Source organism: Amblyomma mixtum, chromosome 6 (assembly GCF_055824585.1).
Source record: "Amblyomma mixtum isolate Tamu chromosome 6, ASM5582458v1, whole genome shotgun sequence".
Lineage (NCBI taxonomy): Eukaryota > Metazoa > Arthropoda > Arachnida > Ixodida > Ixodidae > Amblyomma > Amblyomma mixtum.
This window is the reverse complement of record NC_143017.1, coordinates 151,344,901-151,368,215: the sequence shown is the minus strand read 5'-3', so window position 1 is coordinate 151,368,215 and position 23,315 is coordinate 151,344,901. Positions and strand designations below refer to the sequence as shown.

Below are 23,315 nucleotides of genomic sequence, written 5' to 3'. Positions count from 1 at the left end.
GTTGCAATTTGGAACAAGGTATTCTAACTTAAACCATAATATCGCGACACATTTTGGCCAGTTGTCTGTCCCTTTAAAAGAATGAGACAGTTGAACTGCAGTAAAAGTATGAGCATAAAATATGGAAGCACGCTCAAACGCATGTACAGGAAAGACTAACGATTATTGTACATGTGTTCATCATGTATGTTTCTTTTCTTTGTCCTTGTACCTTGTGCACATTTCATTTCTTGGTCAAAATGCTACCGCTAGTCTCTGAACAATTGCTGTTTATAACAGTGTCCAAATGAGTTATCAACTAAGCTGGTCATGTTACATTACTACAGGAACAGGAGGTGGGAGTACGCTTGCATTGTTAAGGGCCCTGAGACCCAATTCTCATTTTCTTTGTTTTTGAAGTTAGCTCTTCATAAATGCCAAGCATTTGAATGCCTTTAGTACATGCCAGATGCACAGCCAGTTCTTTACATTTTACATATGGAGACATCTGTATGAATACCATGTATCTGCTTATAACACTGGCCAAACTTTCAAGATTAACATGTACACTGCATCATAGGTCATTGGTGGGTCGCGTCGCATATGCAAGCTGTGCAGCCATAAATACTGAGTCACGCAATGAAGCCTTGGGATGGCCGAGTAAGTTTCAAGAACCTGTGAAAAGCACTTATGCAAGATTGTTGTCGCCACCTGTCGGCAGCTCAAAAGAAGCTGGTTTTGCCATCGGCTCACTGGTGGGTCATGCTGGATACAAAGAAATTTATGGGCCTCAATGCATAGTGGGTAGGGCTCCGAAAAAATCATTGCCTCAGTGAATGTGTTACTCTCCTCCACCTTTATTTTCTTTATTTAATTGGAGTTAATATTTGTCTTATAATTATAGTTTTTGGTAGTTAAATAAAATTTATACTGATTTCCAAGATTTCTATGCATTTCAATATGTTTTGAGGATGAAATATAGTCTGAAGTGAACCTTCTCATGCAAATTGAATGGCACCTTTTTCATTGGCATTTCGCATGCCTGATGTTGTCCTGTCAGATGGAGTCAGTGCAGGGATACGGGTGGCTGTCTCTGTGTGCAGGGCTGGGGCACGCAGGGCTGGTGACAGCCCCCCTCGGCTGACAGATGGCACTGGTGGTGGGCCTCGAGCAGTTCCTGCCCCAGCTGGCGAGCCAGGACACCAAGAAGCGGCTCCAGCTGGGCGCCACCCTGCTGGCCTACCTGGAGGACCCACTCAGCCTGGTCGACAGCACCGAGATGGGCGCGGTAGTGGACGGGCTGGTCGCCTGGCTCAACAGCAGCAACTCCAAGGTATGGCAGAGCAGAGTGGGAGCGTACGGTGAGGGGAGCTTCTGCTTCCTGGTGCAGTGCGATGGTGCCGCGGATGGCCTGCAGCCACTTGTGTGGTGTAGCAGTTGGATAGACGTTTTTCTTGACTGATTCTAGGCTAGGTCGAGATCCATTTTTTGCTTCCCAATGAGTTGATGTGTCTAAGCTTCTGCTCTTTTTTTGTGCTTCAGATGAATGTAGCAGTGTGTTGGGGAAGTGTGAGAGTTATTTTGATGAACGTCTTGCTGCTATTTAGGAATTTGTTCAGCATTCTGAACTGGGAAGTGTATTTTGAATGAGCTGTTTCATCCAACTGCATAGATGCAAACTGTGTTCCTGCACAAGTGCTTATGATGGGTCCACATCAGTGACGCTTAGCTTTAAGGGACCTTGCGGACAAGTGGAAGTTAGCCTGCATACATAGATTACAGCATTATGACAATAAAGGCGTTACTGTCACCGATAACCCCAGCACGGTGGCTCAGTGGTTACGGTGCTCGGCTGCTGGCCCGAAAGACGCGGGTTCGATCCCGGCCGCGGCGGCCAAATTTCGATGAAGGTGAAATTCTAGAGGCCCATGTGCTGTGCGATGTCAGCGCACGTTAAAGAACCCCAGGTGGTTGAAATTTCCGGAGCCCTCCACTACGGCGTCCCTCATAGCCTGAGTTGCTTCGGGACGTTAAACCCGGATAAACCAAAACCAAACTTTCACTGGTAACAAAGCTTTTATCAGCTAGAAAAGCCCAAAAATGAAATGCAGGTGTCACCATCACTAGCTGATTTCACAAGTAAACTGCATATGTCAACTTATCTTTTTTTTGGAATGGACCATAGATTGTAAGCTATGCCTCTAATCACTTCCAAATAGTGATAAGAGAGCCCCTCTTGGTGTGAAGGTCACAAGTTTGAACCAAATGGCAAGATTTTTAAATGCAGTTTTCTCGGCCATAGTTGAGTCTTTTTTGGCCGGACAAACATCAGCGTATCCAGAAAGAAGCATAGGATCAATATTCATGAAAAAAAATAATTGGGTGACGTTGTTCTCAGTGTCCCTTTAGAACTTTCCAATGAGGGTTCCCTAGGCATAGCCATGTTGCCCGCCGGAGTGTTGTGTGCACCTAACGCTAGCACAGGGAGGGCGGTATTGGAACTGATTCACAGCAGCCCAGAGATGGTGCATTTCGACATCTTTCTCACATGATTGAAAGGTCCATAATAGTTGTGCTGCAGGATGACTTATGCAAGCACCGCAGCTGCGATAGCTGTTAGGTGTAGTTTGGAAGAATTTGGTTCTCACTTCGATGGAGGTTAAACACAAAAAGTCACTCGTGTGCAATGTGATGTCAGCGCATGTTAAAGGACCCCAGGTGGTGTAAATTAATCGGGAGCTCTCCACCGTGGCGTCCCTCATAGCCCTTAGTCCCACAGTTTACGGTATTATTTATTCATAACACATACTGATGATGTGACAAATTTTTAATTTGCTAATACCTGGAAGTATGTGCTACTTAATGATCAAGGAAAATCTTTTTTGTGGTACATCAGCCTGTCTATTCTGTGGTTCAAAGTCATTAGCAGAAATGTCAAACAAGTGTGTGTGTGTGTGTCTGCTGTGCTTAATCGACCAGCTTTATGCCTAGGAGTTAAGTTCTACTTTATGATTTTGTTAACTGACTTTGCTTGCATGAAGTACAAAGTTATCCTTTCAATGCATGACATGAGAAGCAAATCGAGAGAAGCCATGTGGGGGGACTGGTGCTGTACAAACATACAAGTGCATTTTCTCAGACCATGATTATAAATCCTTTTGTACTCCTTTCCATGATCTTTTTATTTAATGTCTTTCCCTTTCCCCTCATGAGCACAAAATGTTAGTGCTGTTTAAGACTGATTGGTGACCGTTTGTGCTTGTATCCGTCATCCTCATGTTGTTCATTTTGACTTCCTTGAAGGTGGCACAGAATGGCTTGGAAATACTCTCCATCCTGGTAGAAAGACTCAAGGAAGACTTCCGCCCCTATATATCGACAGGTGGGTAGCTATTTTACACTGTGCAAACGCCATTGTCAGTGTTGTATGATAGCTGTGCTTTGGCTGTCTCATCAGAAGCTTTGGGTTTCTACCACTTGCGGTTGTTAAAAAGCACTGGTGGGAATTGCTGCGCCAGTTGCATCAGTTGTGCCAAAACTGCACCATTCCACTGAGCTTGCCGCATGCCGCTACAAACGGGATACTTTTGGTGAAACTATGCCAGTGTTGTCTCAGTAAAAGCTGAACAATAAACAGAAGTTGACCAATGCCTGGTCCGAGGGGCACAATGCATGGGGTAATTTTCTCTGTGTGATGAAAGAGTTTCAAGGGTGAGCGACAGAATTCAGTTCTGCTTCACTCTCATGCGCCTTTCCACTTGCTGTTAGGGCATGTACTGAAAGGGTGTGCACATATTTCATGTATTAGCAGCTAATGTCTCGTTCCCCTTCATCGTAGTGTGTGTTCATTGATTGTATAGGCAGTGACTGTGATAGCAAAAAAAAATTAAAGGAATTATATACTCTGTTTCACACTTAGCGTCCAACGTTGCGCAAGCTACGCAAGTACTGGTGCGGCCCACAAAAACATATCACTCCATCACGCATCACATTACTTCTCAAAGCCTCGGTGAGGGTTTTGATGAAAATATAGAGTGGTATAAAATGCCATGTTTGGAATTTTAAGTCATAGAGAAGGCAGTCAGGCATTCAGTTATTGAACCCTTTGGTTATAATTTTTGCTGAATGTGAACTACCTTTTGGGTGCCGATCGAGTCTGAGTGAATAGACGTGCCAACTGTACGTCACTGCACCACATGTCACTTACTTCTCAAGGTCTCGGTGGGAGGCAGGACGAAAACAGCAAAGTGCAGGAGGTTGCCAGCTGCGGTACTCAAACTGCGCCACTACGAAAGATGCTCGTCTGTTCTTTAGACCTGCGATGAACTACTGTTTGGGTGCAGAGATAGCCAGTGTGAAGAGACATACCAGCTTTGGCAGCGTTGCATGCAATATATGAAATGTAGTGTACATGACTGTGCTCTAAATGGATGTGATGCAACTGTTTGTTATTCATAGCTTTCTCATCTTTGCTTCTGGTCTGGTATTGGGGCATGCTAGATTTTCACTCTTGCCTCCTGTCATAGCTGTTGTTCCTTGTGTTCTGGTTGTTTCTGTGGCACCCTGTTCCTCCCATGCATGCAATTTCAAGGCATCCTGAGCTTGATGATACTAAAACTGTGATTCATTCTTGGCCGTCCGTTCCCATCTTGTGGTCCACTGCTGCTGTTTTGGGCTTTTCGCGTATTGGTTCTACAGATTGTGCATGGTGTCTCCTTGTCAAGCATAATACTGATGCTGTTGCCTGTATACATGGTTTTGGCATGCCATGAAAGAAAGGTCCATGCCTCTCTCCATCACTAAAATTAGGCTCAGGCGATTTGGGTTGTTTGACCTTGATCTGACCACTGCACTTCCCCCTCACCACTTCTTTTCTTGCCTTGATTTACTGTTGCATTTTTTAAACGCATGTATGTCAGAAGTAGAGCACATGTGTAATCAATTCATTGGGGTGTACGAAACAGGAAAAAAGGAGTGTTTGAAAACAGGTAGATCGTATGATTGAAGCTGGAGAGACAAAATGGCTGCAAGGATCTCTCAGAGGCTTTATGTACAGAAGAGAAAATAACTAATGTAATGTTACTAGCACATACAGCCAAAGCTTTCTTATCGGAGGCTTGCCATATGCATTCGTCGACCAATTTTTTGGACCTGATGAAACCCGGAAAATAGTCCGAATAATTCAACAGATAGAAAAATCTGGCTAGTTAAAAAGAAGCACCTTTCTGCGAGAAACCATCTTTAAACCAGCAATAATATATTAGGCTGTATCTGTGCCAATCATGCTTTCATCATATCCACACCACCTGTCATTGTAGTATACCAAACAGTGCGACATGGGTGCATGTCATGCCACGAACACTGTGCCGCGCCAAGCAAGCAGTCTGTTTCCACACGGGAAACGACACTCGTGAAGACCAAGAGAAGTAACCGATGGGAAGAAGTGAGCGGTAATGAGTGCCTCTGAATGCACCCCTCCCTCCTCATCTGCACGGTACCACGGGTTGCGTCGTCTGTGCTGCGTGGTGGACACTGTGGCTGTCTCGCTTTCAGCATGATTCCACGTTCTTTGTAGGTATCTCAATGGCAATGAATAGCGTGCAGTTGTCTTGAGTGGCAATCTTGGAGGTCAAATAACCAAGCCTATCCAAGCCAATCAATCCAATTGCCTGCATTTAAATCACAGATGGGACGGCGGCAGAGGACGGATTAGTTGGGACAGCAATGCCAGCTCACGTGTACATTAGGCGGAAAAAGCTAACTTTCATTTGAAAAAAAAAAACAATCTGCTCGATATTGCTGTCATCTACTTTAGACCTAAGAGTCGAAGTTTTGAACTGCATAGGTCGAAATGTTGGTCGGGATTTTATGTACACGTTCTTATGAGGTACCTAACTAGTATTCCTTAACGAAGTCCTAAATAGGGCCACTCCCATGTAATAACCACACCCCCAACTTGGCAGCCAGTAATTCGCAGAGAAAATAAAATGTCAGTCTGAGGAATTGTTTCATGTGTGCATAATTTTGCCTGTGTATCAGGCTCCTCTGGTCGCTAATAGACAACGATAACTGCCTATGACTGTCGGTACAGCCATGAACGTGTCATCCAGCGCGTTGGACTCCGACTGGAACTGCGAATACAGGCTACTCCAAATCTACTCCACCTTGGGAGGTTCTATAAACATCTGACCAACAGTGTTCCCACTTCAAGTTATTGATCAATTTGCTCTTGCCCTACCATCTGCTAGATGTCTCGGTTCATTTCGTAGAGTGACTGCTCCGGTGAAGTGATGGTTTCGGGTTCAAACCCCAGACTGGGATGAATTTTTATTTAGCTAGCAAGTTTCTGTGGAAGCTGTATAGCTTTCCTTTGTAGCCGTATGGCTGCGCTTGGGTGGATGCCGGTGAGTGATTACTCCCTTATTACAGATCTACTCCACCTTGGGAGATTCCCCTAAACATTTGATCAACACTGTGCCTCTGTGCTGCTAACTCATCTAGTGTGCTCGGCATTTGCTCCAGAAAGGGCAAAATGATGTGCTGCACAAAAGCTAGAGTGGGGTGCACCCTCGCTAGTGGTGTGCTTTCTTGCGGCGTATGCGCCATAATAGCACACTGATCACACAGTGTTGCTAGGCCTAGTGTCCTTCGCATCGAAGCCACAGCAAAGGTACTTTGAGTCTAGTCGCAATTTATCCTGAAAGCTGTAACCTTGTTTACCATCACACAGTAACCTTAAATTAAAATGAACATGTAGATTTCCGCCAGGTCTTAAGCAGTGAAGTGTGTGGAAAAGCAAGCAAGGTTAAGAGCACCTCACATCGATGCATGTGGGTGACGGGTCGCGTGTGTGGAGTGTCGCTTTGAATCGTCGGCTAAGCCGTATTACTGTCAGTTGAGCTCCAGATTTTTGGAAGATTGATAACTGAGGGCAATGTGATGTTTGAGAGGAAAGTGATCTAGCAACCAGCTTTACTCCGGCTATTTATTTCGTGCTGATCATCAGGGTACGACGTATCATTTATACTTTCAATGCATTATGTATTTGAAGAATTTTCCGAGGCGCAAGAATTTTTGTTGTAAAAATGCGCGTTGATGCTTAAAAGGGAAACCTTGAATTGGGGCTCTGCTGTAAGAGCCACAGCCTGTCACAACTGTGAAAAAAAAAAAAAAGTGCGCCCTTTACACGAGTATATGTGCCATTTTCCAGATGGGTCTTATCTGAAGAGTATAAAGTCATGTGTTTTGTGTTTAAGCTTCAAGCTCATAAAACGCTCTAATCTAGCTGTTGTAGCTATTACAGATAATCAACCTGCATGTTCATCCCACTCAAATTATGTCAGTGTTTTCGGATGTCTGCAGACCTTTCTTTGGCCGTTCACTGCTCAGCACTTGTTTGTTTGGCTATAACAACTTGTTTCGTTGTGCAGTCTGCTCCATCTTTGTTCAAACTTTGGTGCGCATATTGGCTATGTGCAAGCATTTGCCAGTGTTTTGTATACCACTCGTAGTCATTTAAGCATACTCTACAATGTTCTAAGATTGTGTAATATTATTTCTTCTTTATTGCAGTAATTTCAGCGGCCGTTGACAGGATGGGTGACAGCAAAGATTCTGTAAGTCTTCCAGGCATGCTGCTTATGCGTCTTCTTTGCTTATGTGCGGAATGTCATCACTGTGGCTGCTTAGTATTGGTATCGTGCACACTATAATCTGCCCATTAAATGAATGTAAAGAAGGAACTGTTTTAAATAGTTTTATCAGAGTCGCATTTCTTACACTTGTTTCTTGCTAGGCAACAAGCCTTTTGTGCACCCTTGAAAGCATAATTTAATTTTCAAGTGAAATCGAATTCTTATGCGTGGCAGTTTGCGGTATTTGTCATTGCATCATGAATAATTGCTCATTGTTTGTGCAGCCTTTGTCATCCCATTAGGTTTTCCTAACCTTGCTGTGTGGCTGTCATTGTTCCATGTCTGTCAGATGAGATGAACCCTCGTACTCACCCCTCAAGTGTTTGTAATTTCCAGTGCAGCTAGAGAGTCGTGCTGCTTGGTATAGAAGCAAGCAAACCCTTTGGTCTGCATATTTTTGTCAAAGGCTTCACCTTGTCAGCCTGTGTAAATGACATTGAAGGAAAACAGTCCACTTATTTTGCAGTAGTAGTTTCTCCTTTTTTGTTTTCTTTTCTCTTTCTGTTAATTCATTTTGTGAGCATATTCCTTATTGAGGCCTAATAGAGGTTTGGCCCGTGACTCTTTCCAGGTGCGGGAACAGGCAAAGCTCTTCACTATGAAGCTTATGACAGTTTCATCTCCTCAGGTCAGTTGTCTTGGGTGTACTTGGGTTTTGCACGCCAGAACTCTGTTTGTGGGGTTGTGAGGAGTGTTTGAGGTGTCCACTGAGGATTGAGACAATTACTGTGCGTTTCGTTTCCCCGTAGCCAAATTTAGAGACACCATGGTTAAAGACTTCAGATTAATTTCGACCCCCTGAGGTTGTGCACTGCCATGCATTGCCATCGCACAGCACACGGGTGTCTTTTGCAGTCAGTAATGAGTTGAGGTGTGGTGCACTAACGAGTGTGATACTCCAGCATCTAGCAGTATTGCTGTGGCAAAGATAATTATGGCTCAAGCTGCTCACCAAACTGAAGCCATGTCACCACACCCAGCAGTACACACCTCCTGGTGGCTAGTGTGTCTCATGCCCCTTTTCAAAACAGCAGGTCAGTGGTTAGACATGGCTAGGCCTTTGCTGCCTCCCTTGTAAGTGGTAAGGCTGTGTAAGTTAGCATCATCTGTGCCATGCTGCTTATTGCCTTGACAGTAAGACAGTAAGCAATGTCCTGCTCTTCTAGCTCATGTGTCATGGGAAAAAGTGAGACTTCACACCACTGAGAAGTGTGTGTAGTTGTGTGTGGCTTTACATGCTCAAAAGGTCAGAAGCCTTCAAGGTGCAGCATTCAGTAAACTTTTGACTTTTTTTGAAATGCAAAAACTTATGTGGCAGTTGCTGGCTGCTGCCCAAAAATCTGCCTGTTTTCTGATCCACTGTTGATGCCCCTGTGGTAAAGATATGTTGTTGCCTTGAAAAGTTTTCTTTTAAATGCTAGTTAAGCTCTTAGCAGGAACACCTAGTATGTTGCCCAGGGAAAGCCTAAAGCTTTTGTTACAGAAATGACCTGCCAACTCTTTGTTTGCGGTAGGGGAAAAGAACCGTTATGGTGATTGCTATCATTTGATCGAAGCTAGTTTTCCTTGCCCTACTGGTGAAGTAGCATGCTTGTCTGAATAAATGTTCTCTGACTGAGCTGTCTAAAGCAGGAGTCTTCAAACTCGCTTTCATGGAACACTTGGGTTTCTTGGGGTGCTTTTGGAGTCCCCAGACCATCTGAATTCATGTATGCATTACCCCCTCCCCGCCTTTCCTTTTAGCGAAATTATTTTGAGCCTAATCATACCACAACTTCTTGTATCACACAGTTTCACTGTGCTGTCAGTCATTTTTTAAATTGAATTTGGACATTTTTTAAAGGTGCCGTGAAGAGGAATCTGAACTCGTCTTTTTGCCGCGGGAACTCAATCCACATGTTCCGAGCATTCTTAGAAACTTCGATTTATTTCCCTGTGTGGCTGATTTCCCTAATTAAATTGAATTAAAAGTCCGGCTCCCGCCTTTTTTTTTTAATTCTCCCCGTACGGTGGGCGGAGTCGACCAACGCGTGGAGTGCCTTTCACCCAGTCCCGTGGCGGCTTGCCGCTCTGCCATCGGTGGAGTAATCCGGAGTAATCCGTAGAAGCAAATAGGCCGCGCGTATTTTTATTTCTGTGGGCTTATTTTGCGGCTATATTATCTGCTAATGAAACTATTTATTCACGGAAACCTAAAAAACAAAATTAGGCGAGAGCAAAGCCTCCACGGAGCTGGCTGAAAGGCACTCCACGCGTTGGTCGACTTCGCCCACCGTACGGGGAGAATTCAAAAAATAAAGGCGGGAGCCGGACGTTAATTCGATTTAATTAGGGAAATCGGCCGCACAGGGCAATAAGTCGAAGTTTCTAAGAAAGTTCCGAACGTGTAGATCGAGTTCCCAAGACAAAAAGGCGAGTTCAGATTCCTCTTCACTGCAACTTTAAATGTATCTGCATACTGTTTTTCAAGTTCATATTAGGCAGGAAGGGATGAAAGCCAAAATTCGCGAGGTTCCGCAGCATCTTTTGAAAAACGTCGGAATTCCTTAAGCCTGAAAAGTTTGACATGATTTTGCAGTAGAGCTTGCCACTGCTGCTTGGAACCTTTTTAAGTAAAACTTTGATGGCCGAGGAGACTAGCCAGTTTTTAGTCCAACTGTGAAGTTCATGTCAGCTCTGTGAAATTCACTGTTCAGAGCTTCGAAATGCCAGTGCTAAGCCTTCTACGGAGTGCACAGTTAATATCCATGAGAGCTGGATCAACTTGCATTATTTGCATTGATATCATTATGTGAAGAATTCACACTGTAGAGAGAAACGAAAAACAGTTAAGAGCTGCGTATTTGTGGGAAGCTTTGTGACATTTGTGCTCAAAACCTGCTGCACACGGCACGGCTGCACGGCTGTGATGAGAGGCACTATCAGATTTATCTCGAATGATTGCAATCACATGCAGCTGTTTGCGTTGTACGGGATTAATTTAGATGCTTCTGCTTTTCTGCTCCTTGTCTTAAACTGCTTTGCTCTCTTTAAATTGAGCGTGGCCAACAGCGGCAGCATTTCTTTTTTTTTTGAATATTACTCAGCAAGTTATTGATATTGCCGCCGCGAAGTTTTTGAGTTCTTTGTGGGTGCAAAGCAGCACTTATAGAGTTTGTTTCAGTTTGTGCCCAGCATTGTCACCACCACGTGACGGTATAATTGTAAAAAAGTAAACTTAAATGACCATTTTAAATATTCTTACATTCATTATTCTGAAGATGAGAATGCCTCAGGGTGTTCCCCAAATTCTGACAAAGGCTTCCGGGCAGCTAGATTTGTTTGCTTCTAACTTGTTTTAAATGCTTCTGCTTTATGCAAGCTGTCACTTAGCTCACTTAATGTTCATACATTGGAATATTAAGCATGGTGCCTGTTGTTGCATCATCTTATCATTGTCTTTGCTCAGTTTGTGCGTTATTCGGATGTAAAACTGGGTAGTATTCTAGTTCTGAAACCTTTCTGTCGCAATGTTTTTGTTTATTGTTGTTCTTTTTTGGTTCCAGTACATACTAGAAAAGATGATGCCAGCATTCAGCCACAAAAACTTCAGGATACGAGAAGAAATCCTTCTGTGCCTCCAGGAGACCATAAACACGTGAGTGGACATGGTGGGAGCATTTGGTTTATCAGCACTCTGGAGATGTTTATCAAGGAGGTGAAAATCACCAAGTGCTTGAGTTTGGGCTTGTTGGAACTTAATTTTTACGAGAGCTGCACTGTTTTAATTGACACGGACATAGCATGTTAACCTTTACCCGTTTGTGTCTGTCCTCGCTAACTGCGTCCTTGTCAATCCAAGCTGCGCAAAATCACCAGCCTTCCGAACACAACGTTAACTGCTAGAGCACTGCCTTGAAAATAACAGAATTGGCCTTCAGCTTGACACTTTTCCGGGTACAGGTTTTATGATATCTGTAATGGATTCTAAGAATAAAAAAATGGTTAGCGGTTTGGCATTGCTGAGCACGAAATATTGTGCGAAAGCACGATGGGCCACCCAAATTTTGGGGGTGGGCCAAACCCATTCTGGGGGTGTCTCAGGTCGGTTCCAAACGTGGGTCAACTTAGTTCTCAAATTTTTTGGGAGTAGGCTACCCAGATTACGGCGGTGGGCCAACCACATTTTAGGAGGTGGGCCAACTCCATTTTAAGACTAGGTCAAGCCTGTTTTTCACCCAAGCACACCCAGATCCACCGGCAATCAAATTCGACCAAGGTCATTCCAAGGGCACATTTCAGTTTCAGTTTCAGTTTATTTCCCACAACAAGTACAGGGCATGTACGAGGTGTGGCGGGGGTGACGGGATAAAAGCTGCATCAAGGGCAGCTTGACTGGCCCCGTCTCCCCAAACAACATGGCAGCAAGCACGACAGTTCAGAAGGACATAAAATATATATGATGGGGAGAATAACAAGGAACAAATGGAAAAAAATATACGAACAAGATAAGTGCAAAAACAGTGAATGAGTGCATTAGTTAAAAAATACAATCAAATCTTACAGTATAGATTAGTTAATAATGTCGAATAATTTTTTCTTGGTTAGAACCCGCAGCTGCTCTTCCGTTAGCTTATATTTGCTAAGTGTACTAGGCAGCCTGTTTCGAAGCATCTGGAGACCGTAGTTAGTACGTGATCGCGGAACGTGCCAGTGTTCATGGTGGCGGGTGGAGCGAGATGATATGTTAATCTGCAAGTTTGCAACGGCTCGTAATGTTGTTATATTTTTATGGATTTCAGATTTCAAAGATGACAGCAACTGGCGATCATAAAGCGTGGAAATTTTAGTAATCTTGTATTTAAGGAATAGGTCGGAAGTGTGGGCATTATATGGAGAGTTTGAAATGGCTCTAACTGCATTTTTTTGTAATGTAACCAATCTATTTAGTGATTTCTTGGTGCCAGTACCCCAAACAAGATGACAATATAAGAGATGAGGTGCAAAAAGCGTGTTATAGAGCATTAGTTTTTGGGGGACAGGTAAAAAATGTACTTTTCTCAATATACCTAATGCTTTGCACAGTTTAGTTTGTATGTTTTCGGCGTGAAAATCCCGTAGCATGTTTTCATCAAAAACGACACCCAGGGATTTTGCTGATGAAGAAAATTCTATTTCAGTGTTATCGAACTTCAGTGGATTAATGCGAACATTTGTTTAGCTTGAAAGAGAACTGCTTTTGTTTTGGAACAGTTTATTTTTAGGCTATTAGCGCTTGACCATTTACATAGTTTGTCCAAGAATAGGTTGGCGGATTTGACAAGGTCATTTGGATTGCTTCCTGTAAAAAATGTACTGGTGTCGTCGGCGTATATAACATAATTTATGGTGCTATCTAGAGATACAAGGTCATTGATGTAAGCATTGAAAAACAGTGGGCCGAGAATACTCCCCTGAGGTACGCCATGCTTATTTTTTTGTAATGAGGACATTTCATTTCCTATACATATTGCTTGATGTCGATTTGTCAAGTAACTTTGAACCAAATTAAAAGAAATACCACGAACACCATAGCAAGACAGTTTGTCTAGTAGGATATTATGATTGATTCTGTCAAAAGCCTTGGAGAAATCCACAAATAGTCCTAGTGTTAGTAGCTTCCTTTCAATATTATCTAAAATTAATTCTTTTTGGTGAAGTATAGCTGTCTCAGTAGATCTACCTGTCCGGAAGCCATATTGCGATGATGTAATAACAGAGTTAGCATCAAAGAAACCAGTGAGTCTTATAAAGATGATTTTCTCGAGTGGTTTTGAAAATATTGGTAATATTGATATTGGCCTATAATTTCCTAAGTTATCTTTTTCTCCACTTTTGTACACTACTGTCACTTTAGCAGTCTTTAGTTGCTCTGGAAATACACCGGTATACAAAACTAGGTTGTAAATATGGGTTAGGTATGGGGCAATAAGTTCAATGACAAAGCTAACCGGCTGCATTTTTATTCCATCTATATCCTCGCATTTGCTTCTCTTCAAAGCATGGAATAAATTCAGGACTTCACTCTCGTCAGTAGGATTCAAAAAAACGGAATGTTCTAATGGGGCAGATAGATATCGCTGGGCGTCGGTGTTGTAAGGACTTTCAACTAATGAGAGAAAATAATCATTGAATTTTTCTGCTAGTGCTTTTCCCTCGTACTGTTGGCCATCGATTTTTAATTCCAAAGTTCTTGTCTGATGCCTGGAAGGCAGAATTGAACTGAGTTTCTTCCATGCTTGTCTAGAATCCGTAATTCCGTCAAAGAGATGTGCATAATAGTCGCGTTTTGCACGCTTCAAACACTTATTTAACAAGTTCCGGTATTTTCTAAAATCTTCTAGAACTTCAGGGTCACGACTCTCAAGAAAATTGTGATACATCCTTGTTTTAACCTTTATCATTTTTAGTAATTTATTAGTCATCCAGGGCTTTCGTGCACGTTTGGGTTTCTTTACTACTTTATATGGAAAATGCTTCTTGTATATTGAAGAAAACAGTGAAATAAAATGGTCATAAGCTTCATTGGGCGAAGAGTAACATAGCAAGTCATGCCAGTGTGTGATAGCTATTTCGCTTCGAAACAGCTGAAGTGTATGTTCTGTAACATCCTGAATGATAAAACTTTGCATGCAATTTTTTGCGGGTATAAGTTTCTGATCGGCAACCAGAAATATAGGTAAATGATCACTAATTGCTGCTGTTACAGTACCACTAAGTATATTATTATCAAGAATATTAGTAACAAATAAGTCAATTGCCGTTGCACTATTTGCAGTAACGCGTGTAGGGGTTTCTACAACGTTGTAAAATGAATGCAACTCAAGGATCATTAAAAACTCTTTTTGTTTCGCGGTGCAAGAGAGAATGTCGATGTTAAGGTCACCACCAAGAACCATTGTGTAGTTACACTGATTTACAGAGGAAAACACCAAATCTAAATAACTAAAGAACTTGTTTAGGTCACCTTCGGGTGGCCTATACATGACAGAGAACACAAAATTACCACTCTTTACACAAATAGCTTCATAGTGATCAGTAGACAGTGATAAGTCACTCATAATTTCATAGCCATTTCCACATTTAAGATATAGACAAACACCACCGCCGCGCTTACACTCACGGTTCAAAACTACTGGGTTGTAGCCATTGAGATGCATAACATCACTGGTGTCACTGTACCACGTTTCAGTCATCATGATGACTGTGAAATCGAAGTCAAATTGTTCTAGAAATGCACAAAATTCATCACTCTTATTTCGGGCTGATTGCATATTCAGGTGCAAGAAGGTAAGGGTTGATGCAGGTCTTCCTTTGATAAGCGAACACAAGTCATTTGGTTTAAAACATTGCTCAAACATGACGCATAAGGGTCCTCTAAATACTCTTTATAAATGGGAGGAAAAGAATTACTCAAGCTCTGAGAGATCGTCTACGCTTCGTATGACCTGTGCGGAAAGACCTTCTGCCTTGCGGAGCAAAATCTTGCCGTTGTGATGCCAGGCAAACTTATAGTTGTAGACTTTGGCCCATTGTTTCGTCTTGAACAAAAGTTCTCTGTTCCCCTTTGTCAGATTTTCTGTGATGAACACAGAATCTTTTGTGTTTTTCACTGCCTTACTCTGTGAAAGCCAATAGTCTCGGTCTTTCTGTCGGAGGAAACGAACAATTATTCCAGGTGCTTTACCTTGTTTGGCGGGCAGCCGGTGCAGTGCCCCGATTGATTCTGCGGTAAGCTCAGGTACCTTTATCTGCTGGGCAATTTCGTTGACAGTATTGAGCAGGTTTTCGTCATCTTTCTCGGGAACACCATGAATTTCGAGGTTGAGGCGCCTATTTCTCCACTCTAGCTCATTTAAATCCTCGCGGAGCTTTGCCACCTCTTCACTGTGGTCTTTTTCCTCGAGCATGTCAACCCGCTTGTTCAATTTCTTTATATCCTGATCTTGCCGTTTAAGTGCCTCAAGGACTTCATCATACTTTGAAGACATCATATTAATAGAGGATTCAATTCCATCAACCTTTTCAGACAGTGGGCCTAAGGCTTCGAGCTTTGCACTGATGCTGGCGAGAGCTACTAGAATGTCAGAGTCGGTACTCAATTTTCTGCCGCTAGCTCCTCTCAGCCTTGCGGTTGAGCATGTTGGACATTTCCACGTTGTCTGAAGCGATTCTTCCTTCGTTTTGAAGAAAGCTGCAGTTACTCCGGAGCATTTCCCTACATGATAGTCGTTCTTACATTCGGTACAACTCAAGAAACCAGTGCTAGGCAGAGCGCCATGGCAAGCCAAACATTCTTTTTCATTATTTGGGGGCATGTTTTCATGAAACGGATCAAGAACTTCACAAACACTACAGAGAGCAGTGGCAGCAGCGAGGCAGCGACAGCTGCGCGGTCAAGGCTAGTAAAAGCAAGAAAGTTTTGACCAACCTGCAAAGTTGCAGAAATTCAGCAGATTAGCACACGTCCTTCCGTCGCTGCCGCTGCTGCCAAAATGATGCGAGACACTCGGCACACCACCAGAGGGAAGTTCAGTCAGAAGGCGTCGGGCTTGGGGGCGGTGAATCCAAGTGCAGCTGTACCCAGCTATCAGAAGGCTTGCGTGTGCGCTTGTGGCCCGCCTCAGCTTGATTTGCAGCAGTTGTTTGCAGAAGACGAGCTTGCAAAAATACAGCGGCGTTCCTTGGACACTGCAAAGTTGCAGAAATTCAGCAGATTAGCACACGTCCTTCCGTCGCTGCCGCTGCTGCCAAAATGATGCGAGACACTCGGCACACCACCAGAGGGAAGTTCAATCAGAAGGCGTCGGGCTTGGGGGCGGTGAATCCAAGTGCAGCTGTACCCAGCTATCAGAAGGCTTGCGTGTGCGCTTGTGGCCCGCCTCAGCTTGATTTGCAGCAGTTGTTTGCAGAAGACGAGCTTGCAAAAATACAGCGGCGTTCCTTGGACACTGCAAAGTTGCAGAAATTCAGCAGATTAGCACACGTCCTTCCGTCGCTGCCGCTGCTGCCAAAATGATGACCTAACCAAAAAGTGCCAAAAAGTGACCTAACCACATTTGGGACATGCCTCATGTGCCATACCATGTGTTGCCTTCCTTACCCTGCAGGGCCATCCCCAAAATAGAGTTTTGCTTGGTCCATTTGCCATTTCTCTTACTGAGTCTTCATTTTCTTCGTGTGAGACATCGTCGAAATCGCTTTCAGTAGGCTAGAAGTGCTTTTGCACTAAAAAACAAAGGTAAACATGGGCTTGGTGGACAGTGTGATCAGTCTTTCAGGCAAGCTGCATTGAGGTTTGTTGGGCACCTGACCATCAGAAAGCCATGCTTGTGCTTCAAGTAAGGCACGCTAAGCTGCAGTAAAGTGGGTGCATGACACATTACAAACTGGATTTACTCTTTATGAGATGGTCCACACGGGTCACTCAAGAGTGCTAGAATAACAAAACTTTCAAAGGAAGAATACTGTTGAACGTTTGTTTCATTGTCTCATTACCCATTCATACATGTTGCTCTGCATTTCTATAGAGCGCTCTTCTTCACTTCATGGCAGTGGTACTGCAAAGCTTTAATTTTGTTGAGATAATCCCCATACAAATGCGTTTCTGTCACTGCATAAAATATAAAGCCTAGTTCAGCTTGTGTACTGACTATTTGTGCTCTTCTATGTTTTTATTTTACTCAGATATGGCTCTCAGAACCTCTCCCTGATGAAGTTTATGCCATTGATTGCAAAGCTGCTTGGGGATCCCAATTCCCAGGTACAGTAAAAGAATTTTGGTATATTTGCAGATTTTGCTGTGACTGCCTTTGTCTTCTCAGACATTCAAACGTTGGGAATAAGCCATTCAAAGCAAGATCAGTGTGCACGTGGTGTAGGATTGACCCAAGAGCCTAAGAAAATTATTACTTCTTTTTTGATCATAGTTCCTCCGTCACCTGCCTGTGAGATAGCCAGATGTAATAGCAGTGCAATCCCGCTACAATGAAATTCACGGGACCCATGACAAATTTTGCTGAATTGGGGACATCAGACTTGAACATTGACAGATAGTACTGGATGGCTCGTGGACGATTTAAAAAAAATCTGTCATCTTTGGTCTTTCGCGCTTTCAAAATTGGCGCTATGGTGGGATTTTTGTGGTACTGCCCCACAAATCTCGAGCAATGGACATATTCACGTAATAAATGCACCCGCTGCACTGGCTACCAAAATGCTTTTTTTTTTTTTTTTTTTTTTCGGCGTGCATTATATAAAGCATCCCTGTTTCACCCTGCGAGAATTTTTACTGAGACCACTCTGCCTAGGGGCCTTTCGGAGTCTACAAGGTAGGCTTGCGTTCACGTCATGTGCACGTCGAGTTAGATGCGCTGGACACTGAGCACCTAGGGACACTGAGCAAGCAGTACATGATCTGCAACAGTGCGCGGACTGCCAGCACGCTGGGTGACAGCGGATTGGCTACGCACCGCTGAAGCCATATCGCAACCGTTTTGAAACTAGCCATCGCTTATCATCAAAGGTCTAACATTGTTGCCAGTTAGTGCGAACACAATAACTTCACATCGAAATGAACACGCAGCTAATTTTCGTCATGCTTTCATCAGTGAAGCGAGTGAAAAAGCAAGCTAGCCGAAAGCTGCCTTGCACAAGCGACTGTGGGTCGCATGCACGGAGTCCAAGCCATCAGCAGAACCGTGACTGTTGTGCTCCGGATCGCATCATTACGTGGACATGTGTGCTTTGCTGGGAATGTCAACCGTGACTCTGAAAGTGCGCAAATAAAAAAAAAAGTTGACTGCTTATTTCAAAAACTTGGCTGAAGCAGAATCACATTCCGATAATTGTTCATTGGTGGGTGTTATAACTGCATTGCCTGATATGGTTTGCTGACAGGGAATTGAAAATACTTCATTGTGGTGGAAATTTCGTTGTAGCAGCATTCATTGTAGCAGGATTGGATTGTATCACTTTAGCTCTGCCCACTTATCCTCAGCAAGTGCCGTTTTTACCTTCATGGTATTCAGTGGCGAAGAGTGTGTTGTTTAGAGCTCATAGTGATGGTAGTTTGTTGAGCAAACAACCGTTCAGGATTTTTAATCGTCATTACAGAAATCCACGCAGTGCTATTTTTTACTTCACTAAAAATGCTTTCCAGGAGGCCGTTTTTTTCAACTAATGCATGAATTTATGCTAATTTCATTGATGTCTAATGACGTTGCTAACCAAGGAAGTTAAGAGCCGAATTCAATATTTAATCAGGCAGGGTGACAGTCATCATCATCATCAGTCTGACTACACCCATTGCAGAGCCTCTCCCATGTCTCTTCAGTTTACCCTCTCCTTTGCCAACTGCGGCCACCGTATCCCCACAGGCTTCTTAATCTCATCCGCCCACCTACCTTTCTGCGCCCCCCTGCTATGCTTGCCTTCTCTTGGAATCCACTCCACTACCCTTAAGGACCAGCGGTTTGTTCCCTCACCCACTTCGCCCACATCCGATCTCTTAGCATTACACCTATCATTTTTCTTTCCATAGCTCGCTGTGTACGTAGTTTGTATTCTGGTGACACTGGTCCAGGAGCTCTTGCTTCAGTTCTCATTTTCAGCTCTTCGCATTTGTGCTTGAAGAACGCTGCTGTTGACGCTTTCTCCGTCTTCCAGGTGCGTGACACAGCATTTCAGACCCTGGTGGTCATCTACATGCACGTTGGGGAGAAGGTGCGGTTAGACCTTGGGAAGAAGTACGGCATACCACCTGCCAAGTGAGTGCTGCTCCTGTCCTCTGCCTCACAGCAGGGCCAGCAGAATGGCTGCCCCCCCTCATCCGCTTTTCTCTTGCCCCTCCTACCCCTTCCTGTGCATTAAAAGAATTTCTGCCTACTTGCTCCACCATCCTGCATAAGCATCAAGGTAATCAATGTCATGCCACCTGCACCCATCCACTCACCAGTCACAGTGACTAAGGTGTTTTGCTGCCGAGCTTGGGTCTGTAGGATCTAGTGGCCACATTTTGATTGGGGTAAAATGAAAAAAAGAGAATACACACACATGTTCTTTGCAAATGTCTGCATGCTTTTGGGAATCCCAGGGGGTCAGAATTAATGAAGAGCCCTCTGTGTGATTTTTTTTTTCCTATGCGTGTTGATATTCTGGAAGAGTCAGCCTTATGGCTGCAGTAAGGGGGATGCTAGCGATTAATTACATTCTCTTCCCTTTATTGGAAATTACTCAACTTTTAGGGGATTCTTAAACACATTGGAGCTCTGTACAGCAGCCTGCATCGTATAATTGTGCAGTTTTGGGACATTAATTCCCACATAAGGCCGTCCTTCCATGGTCACTGATCTGCACCTTTTAGCAAGAAAAGAGCCCTCTCACTGTGAAGTACTCACATGACTCACTTCGCTTTTCACTCCAAAAATGGTTACAGGTTAGACCATTATTGACTGTCTGGGTCACGTAAACTAGACTCTTAGCGTCACGGGCAACATAAGGACTGAATAAAAATGGTTGGGGGGGGGAATTCTTTTGCTAAGTGGGAGTTTCAGTTGAGGACCCTCTAGTCTTATTCGAGTAGCAAAATGGTGTCGGCTATTGCTTTGGCCTCCACGCTATGGTGGCTACAATTTACCCTAGCTGCATCAGCTTTGCGAGCTGCACAGTGACCCATTTTTAATTCCTGTTTCTGGCTTGGGGGTATTTTTTTCGAGTTAGGAATCGAGGTTTTGCTTGTTTGGCACGGAAAACAAATGCTGTTTTAACTGTGGGCTCCCTGACTAAAAAGGCACGTTTCTTTGGCAGAAAAGTACAAATATTTGTGAGGTTGTGTGAAAGAAACTTGAGTTTATCGTTTATAGCCGAAGTCCATGTGGGGCAGGCATTACTGTCACACTGGGTCTTGCCAGTATTCCTTACTGCCTTGCCGTACTGGTTCCGTGCAGTTTGTGAGTGTATGCACAAACTGCGAGGTCATAATGGAGCAGCTGAAGGCATAGCCAGCCTTCACTCCAGTGTGTGCTGCCGCTCCAAAAGAAGGAATACACAGTTAATTGAGGGCACAAGTGTTTATTAGAGAGAGAGCTGCATTACCAACGCGAGTATGTGAGCTTTCATCAAGCATTTTGTTCAATTCATTTATATTTATGTCACGAAGACATCCTGACTCCCTCCCGCCACCCCTTTACTTCTTTGCGCCAGCTCATTACGAATATCCTGGCGGCGTACCTACATTCTGTGCGTTGGTAAGCAAAGTCGTGACTGCGTGACGCCAATGAAAGGAGCCTTTTTTTTTTTCTCCACTACAAAGAAAAAAGGCTCCTTTCGTTTACATCACACAGCCACATCAGTAAAATTTGTCGCACGTGTTTCTGGGCAGGCATTTCGTAGTGTTTACGTTTTTTTTTTTTCTCTCAATGACAGCTGTGGGGATGAGAGCTAGTCTGTCTTGTTGACTCGTCCGCTTCTTTCTGTGCGCTTTACGCCAAACATGGTTTTCCAATGAGCCCAGACCTATACCTTAATGAGAGATCTATTGTGTTGCCTGACGACTACTCACTGGGGCGACGAGCCAGCGTCTTTTGGAAACTGGGGCAGACGGTACCGCGTTGCTCCAACTCCCCTTTTTTAGTTTAGCGTGGCAGGGATAATGGGATTCAAACGAATTGGTAATAAGAGGCTGATTTTGTGAGGTTACTTTCTGAATCAGTCGCTTTTGATAATTTTTTTCTTGAAGTTTTGAAGAGAAAAAATAAATGTGTCAGTTCAATTTGTCCTCGAATAAGGCTGGTTAACAACTACGAATCAGTAATACGTCATCTCATCGCATCATTAATCTACATGTAGTCAACACCGTTCAGAGAAAAGCTCAACCGTCTGCATGATTCTCTTAAAGAACAAGCAGTTGCAAAAGTATGACCAATGGGTTTCAGACATGTCACAGCTGTACACCTGAGAACGGTGTGGTGACGGAGCATTTTGAAGAGAAATTTGTCATTACTGTGTGGAATTCTTCACATATGGCGCAGTAATAAGAAGAAGGGATCCCAAAGAATGTTGAAAAAAGGTGGTGTTAACTAGGCAAAAATAGTTATATTTGGCAGGTCATCCTCCGCGCTTCTGGCATGCCTGAGAACATTAGGGCCCTGTGAACCGTCCTTACGTACGAACAACAAATGCAGCATAATTCTACTGAATTCGGCGACCATGGCACTCTAAATTAGAAGTGCGAAGGAACACCAAATAACCGCTGCCCTTCTTCAGTGCAGCCAGTGACTGGTGAACATAGCAGTCTGTCATTGCATTTAGGTTGCCGTTTGGTTAGAGCGATTACACCATGCATAATAAACACCCAAAAGTGACAGAATATTATTGCTACTAGTGGAACAACCGTGTACTGCATATTTCCTGTTCTGTCGCATTATTCCAGTCGCCACGCAACCGCATACAAACCACGCTACACGCATAGCGCACTGTGCACGACCGGCGCGTGGGACCCAACATGCCGCTGCGAGGAGGAAACGGCAGCGCGGGGTGGTACAAAGGGTGTCCCCACCTTGAAAGCGGAGGCAAGCGGGCATCAAGGCACCCTAGTCACCCACTAGAGTTACTGTATATGCTACCAAAGGTACCAGAGTTGTGCGTCTGTTTTCAAAATGCCGCTCGCGACTCCATTGGTTGAGTGCCATCACGCGGTGTCCAAGCAACCGTGTACTGCGGAGAAGGCGACGCTAGGGACACTTTTTGTAATTCCCGACACCGCCGCTGCAGCGAACTGGATTGACAGCCGGCCAATTTCGAAGCATATCCACTATCCAACCGCTGTTTGCATTCGCTGCGGTTCATGTGTGTAGCTCTCGCAATGTTGTTTTTTGTTTGTTTGTTTTGTTTTTGTTTGTTTGTGCTATAAGTTGCATTGAGGTTTCTTTATCGAAAACAGGCTGAACTTGTGGCTCTGCGCTTTTTTGTGTACGCTGTTTAAGCGCTAAAATAGACCTCTGTGTTGCATATTTATCCCTGTTGGCATAAAACCTGAATGGCAAACAATTTAAGCAAGGGAAACATGTTTAGGCATCTGATTGTTTAGTTCAGATGCTAATGTTCTTCCAGTTTCGAGTAAACTGTATTCTGGATTTTATACTGTTCTTAGTTCCGGCTCATAACTTTTTGCAGGAGTTTCGGATTCAATAAAGGGGACTATAAACAGGTTTTTTAACGCAGATCCGGCGATTAAAGATGAATGAATGCTGTATTTGTACGGCGTATTTAGAATACTGAGTCTGCCCTTAAAGATGCACTGAAGAGGAATCTGAACTCGCCTTTTTGCCGCGGGAACTCGATCTACACGTTCCGGGCATTCTTAGAAACTTCGACTTATTGCCCTGTGTGGCCGATTTCCCCTAATTAAATCGAATTAACGTCCGGCTCCCGCCTTTATTTTTGAATTCTCCCCCGTATGGTGGGCGGAGGCGACCAACGCGTGGAGTGCTTTCAGCCAGCTCCGTGGAGGCTTTGCTTTCGCTTTATGTTGTTTTTTAGGTTTCCGTGAATGAATAGTTTCATTCGCAGATAATATATATAGTCGCAAAATAAGCCCGCAGAAATAAAAATACGCGCGGACTA

At 43.8% G+C, this 23,315-nt stretch overlaps 1 protein-coding gene across 5 annotated transcripts in view; it reads left to right on the top strand.

The window, feature by feature from the left end:
• The window catches only part of LOC149340777 (CLIP-associating protein 1-B-like), a 167,592-nt gene that overhangs the window by 6,000 nt on the left and 138,277 nt on the right, over positions 1-23,315 (top strand). For all 5 annotated transcript variants that reach the window (XM_089549631.1, XM_089549629.1, XM_089549630.1 and 2 more), the window contains exons 2-8: positions 1,083-1,312; positions 3,283-3,361; positions 7,552-7,595; positions 8,245-8,301; positions 11,219-11,310; positions 17,379-17,454; positions 19,359-19,459. In XM_089549631.1, coding sequence (XP_089405757.1) covers positions 1,127-1,312; positions 3,283-3,361; positions 7,552-7,595; positions 8,245-8,301; positions 11,219-11,310; positions 17,379-17,454; positions 19,359-19,459 — 635 coding nt within the window. In that variant the 5' untranslated portion in view covers positions 1,083-1,126. The remainder of the gene's footprint in view (positions 1-1,082; positions 1,313-3,282; positions 3,362-7,551; positions 7,596-8,244; positions 8,302-11,218; positions 11,311-17,378; positions 17,455-19,358; positions 19,460-23,315) is intronic.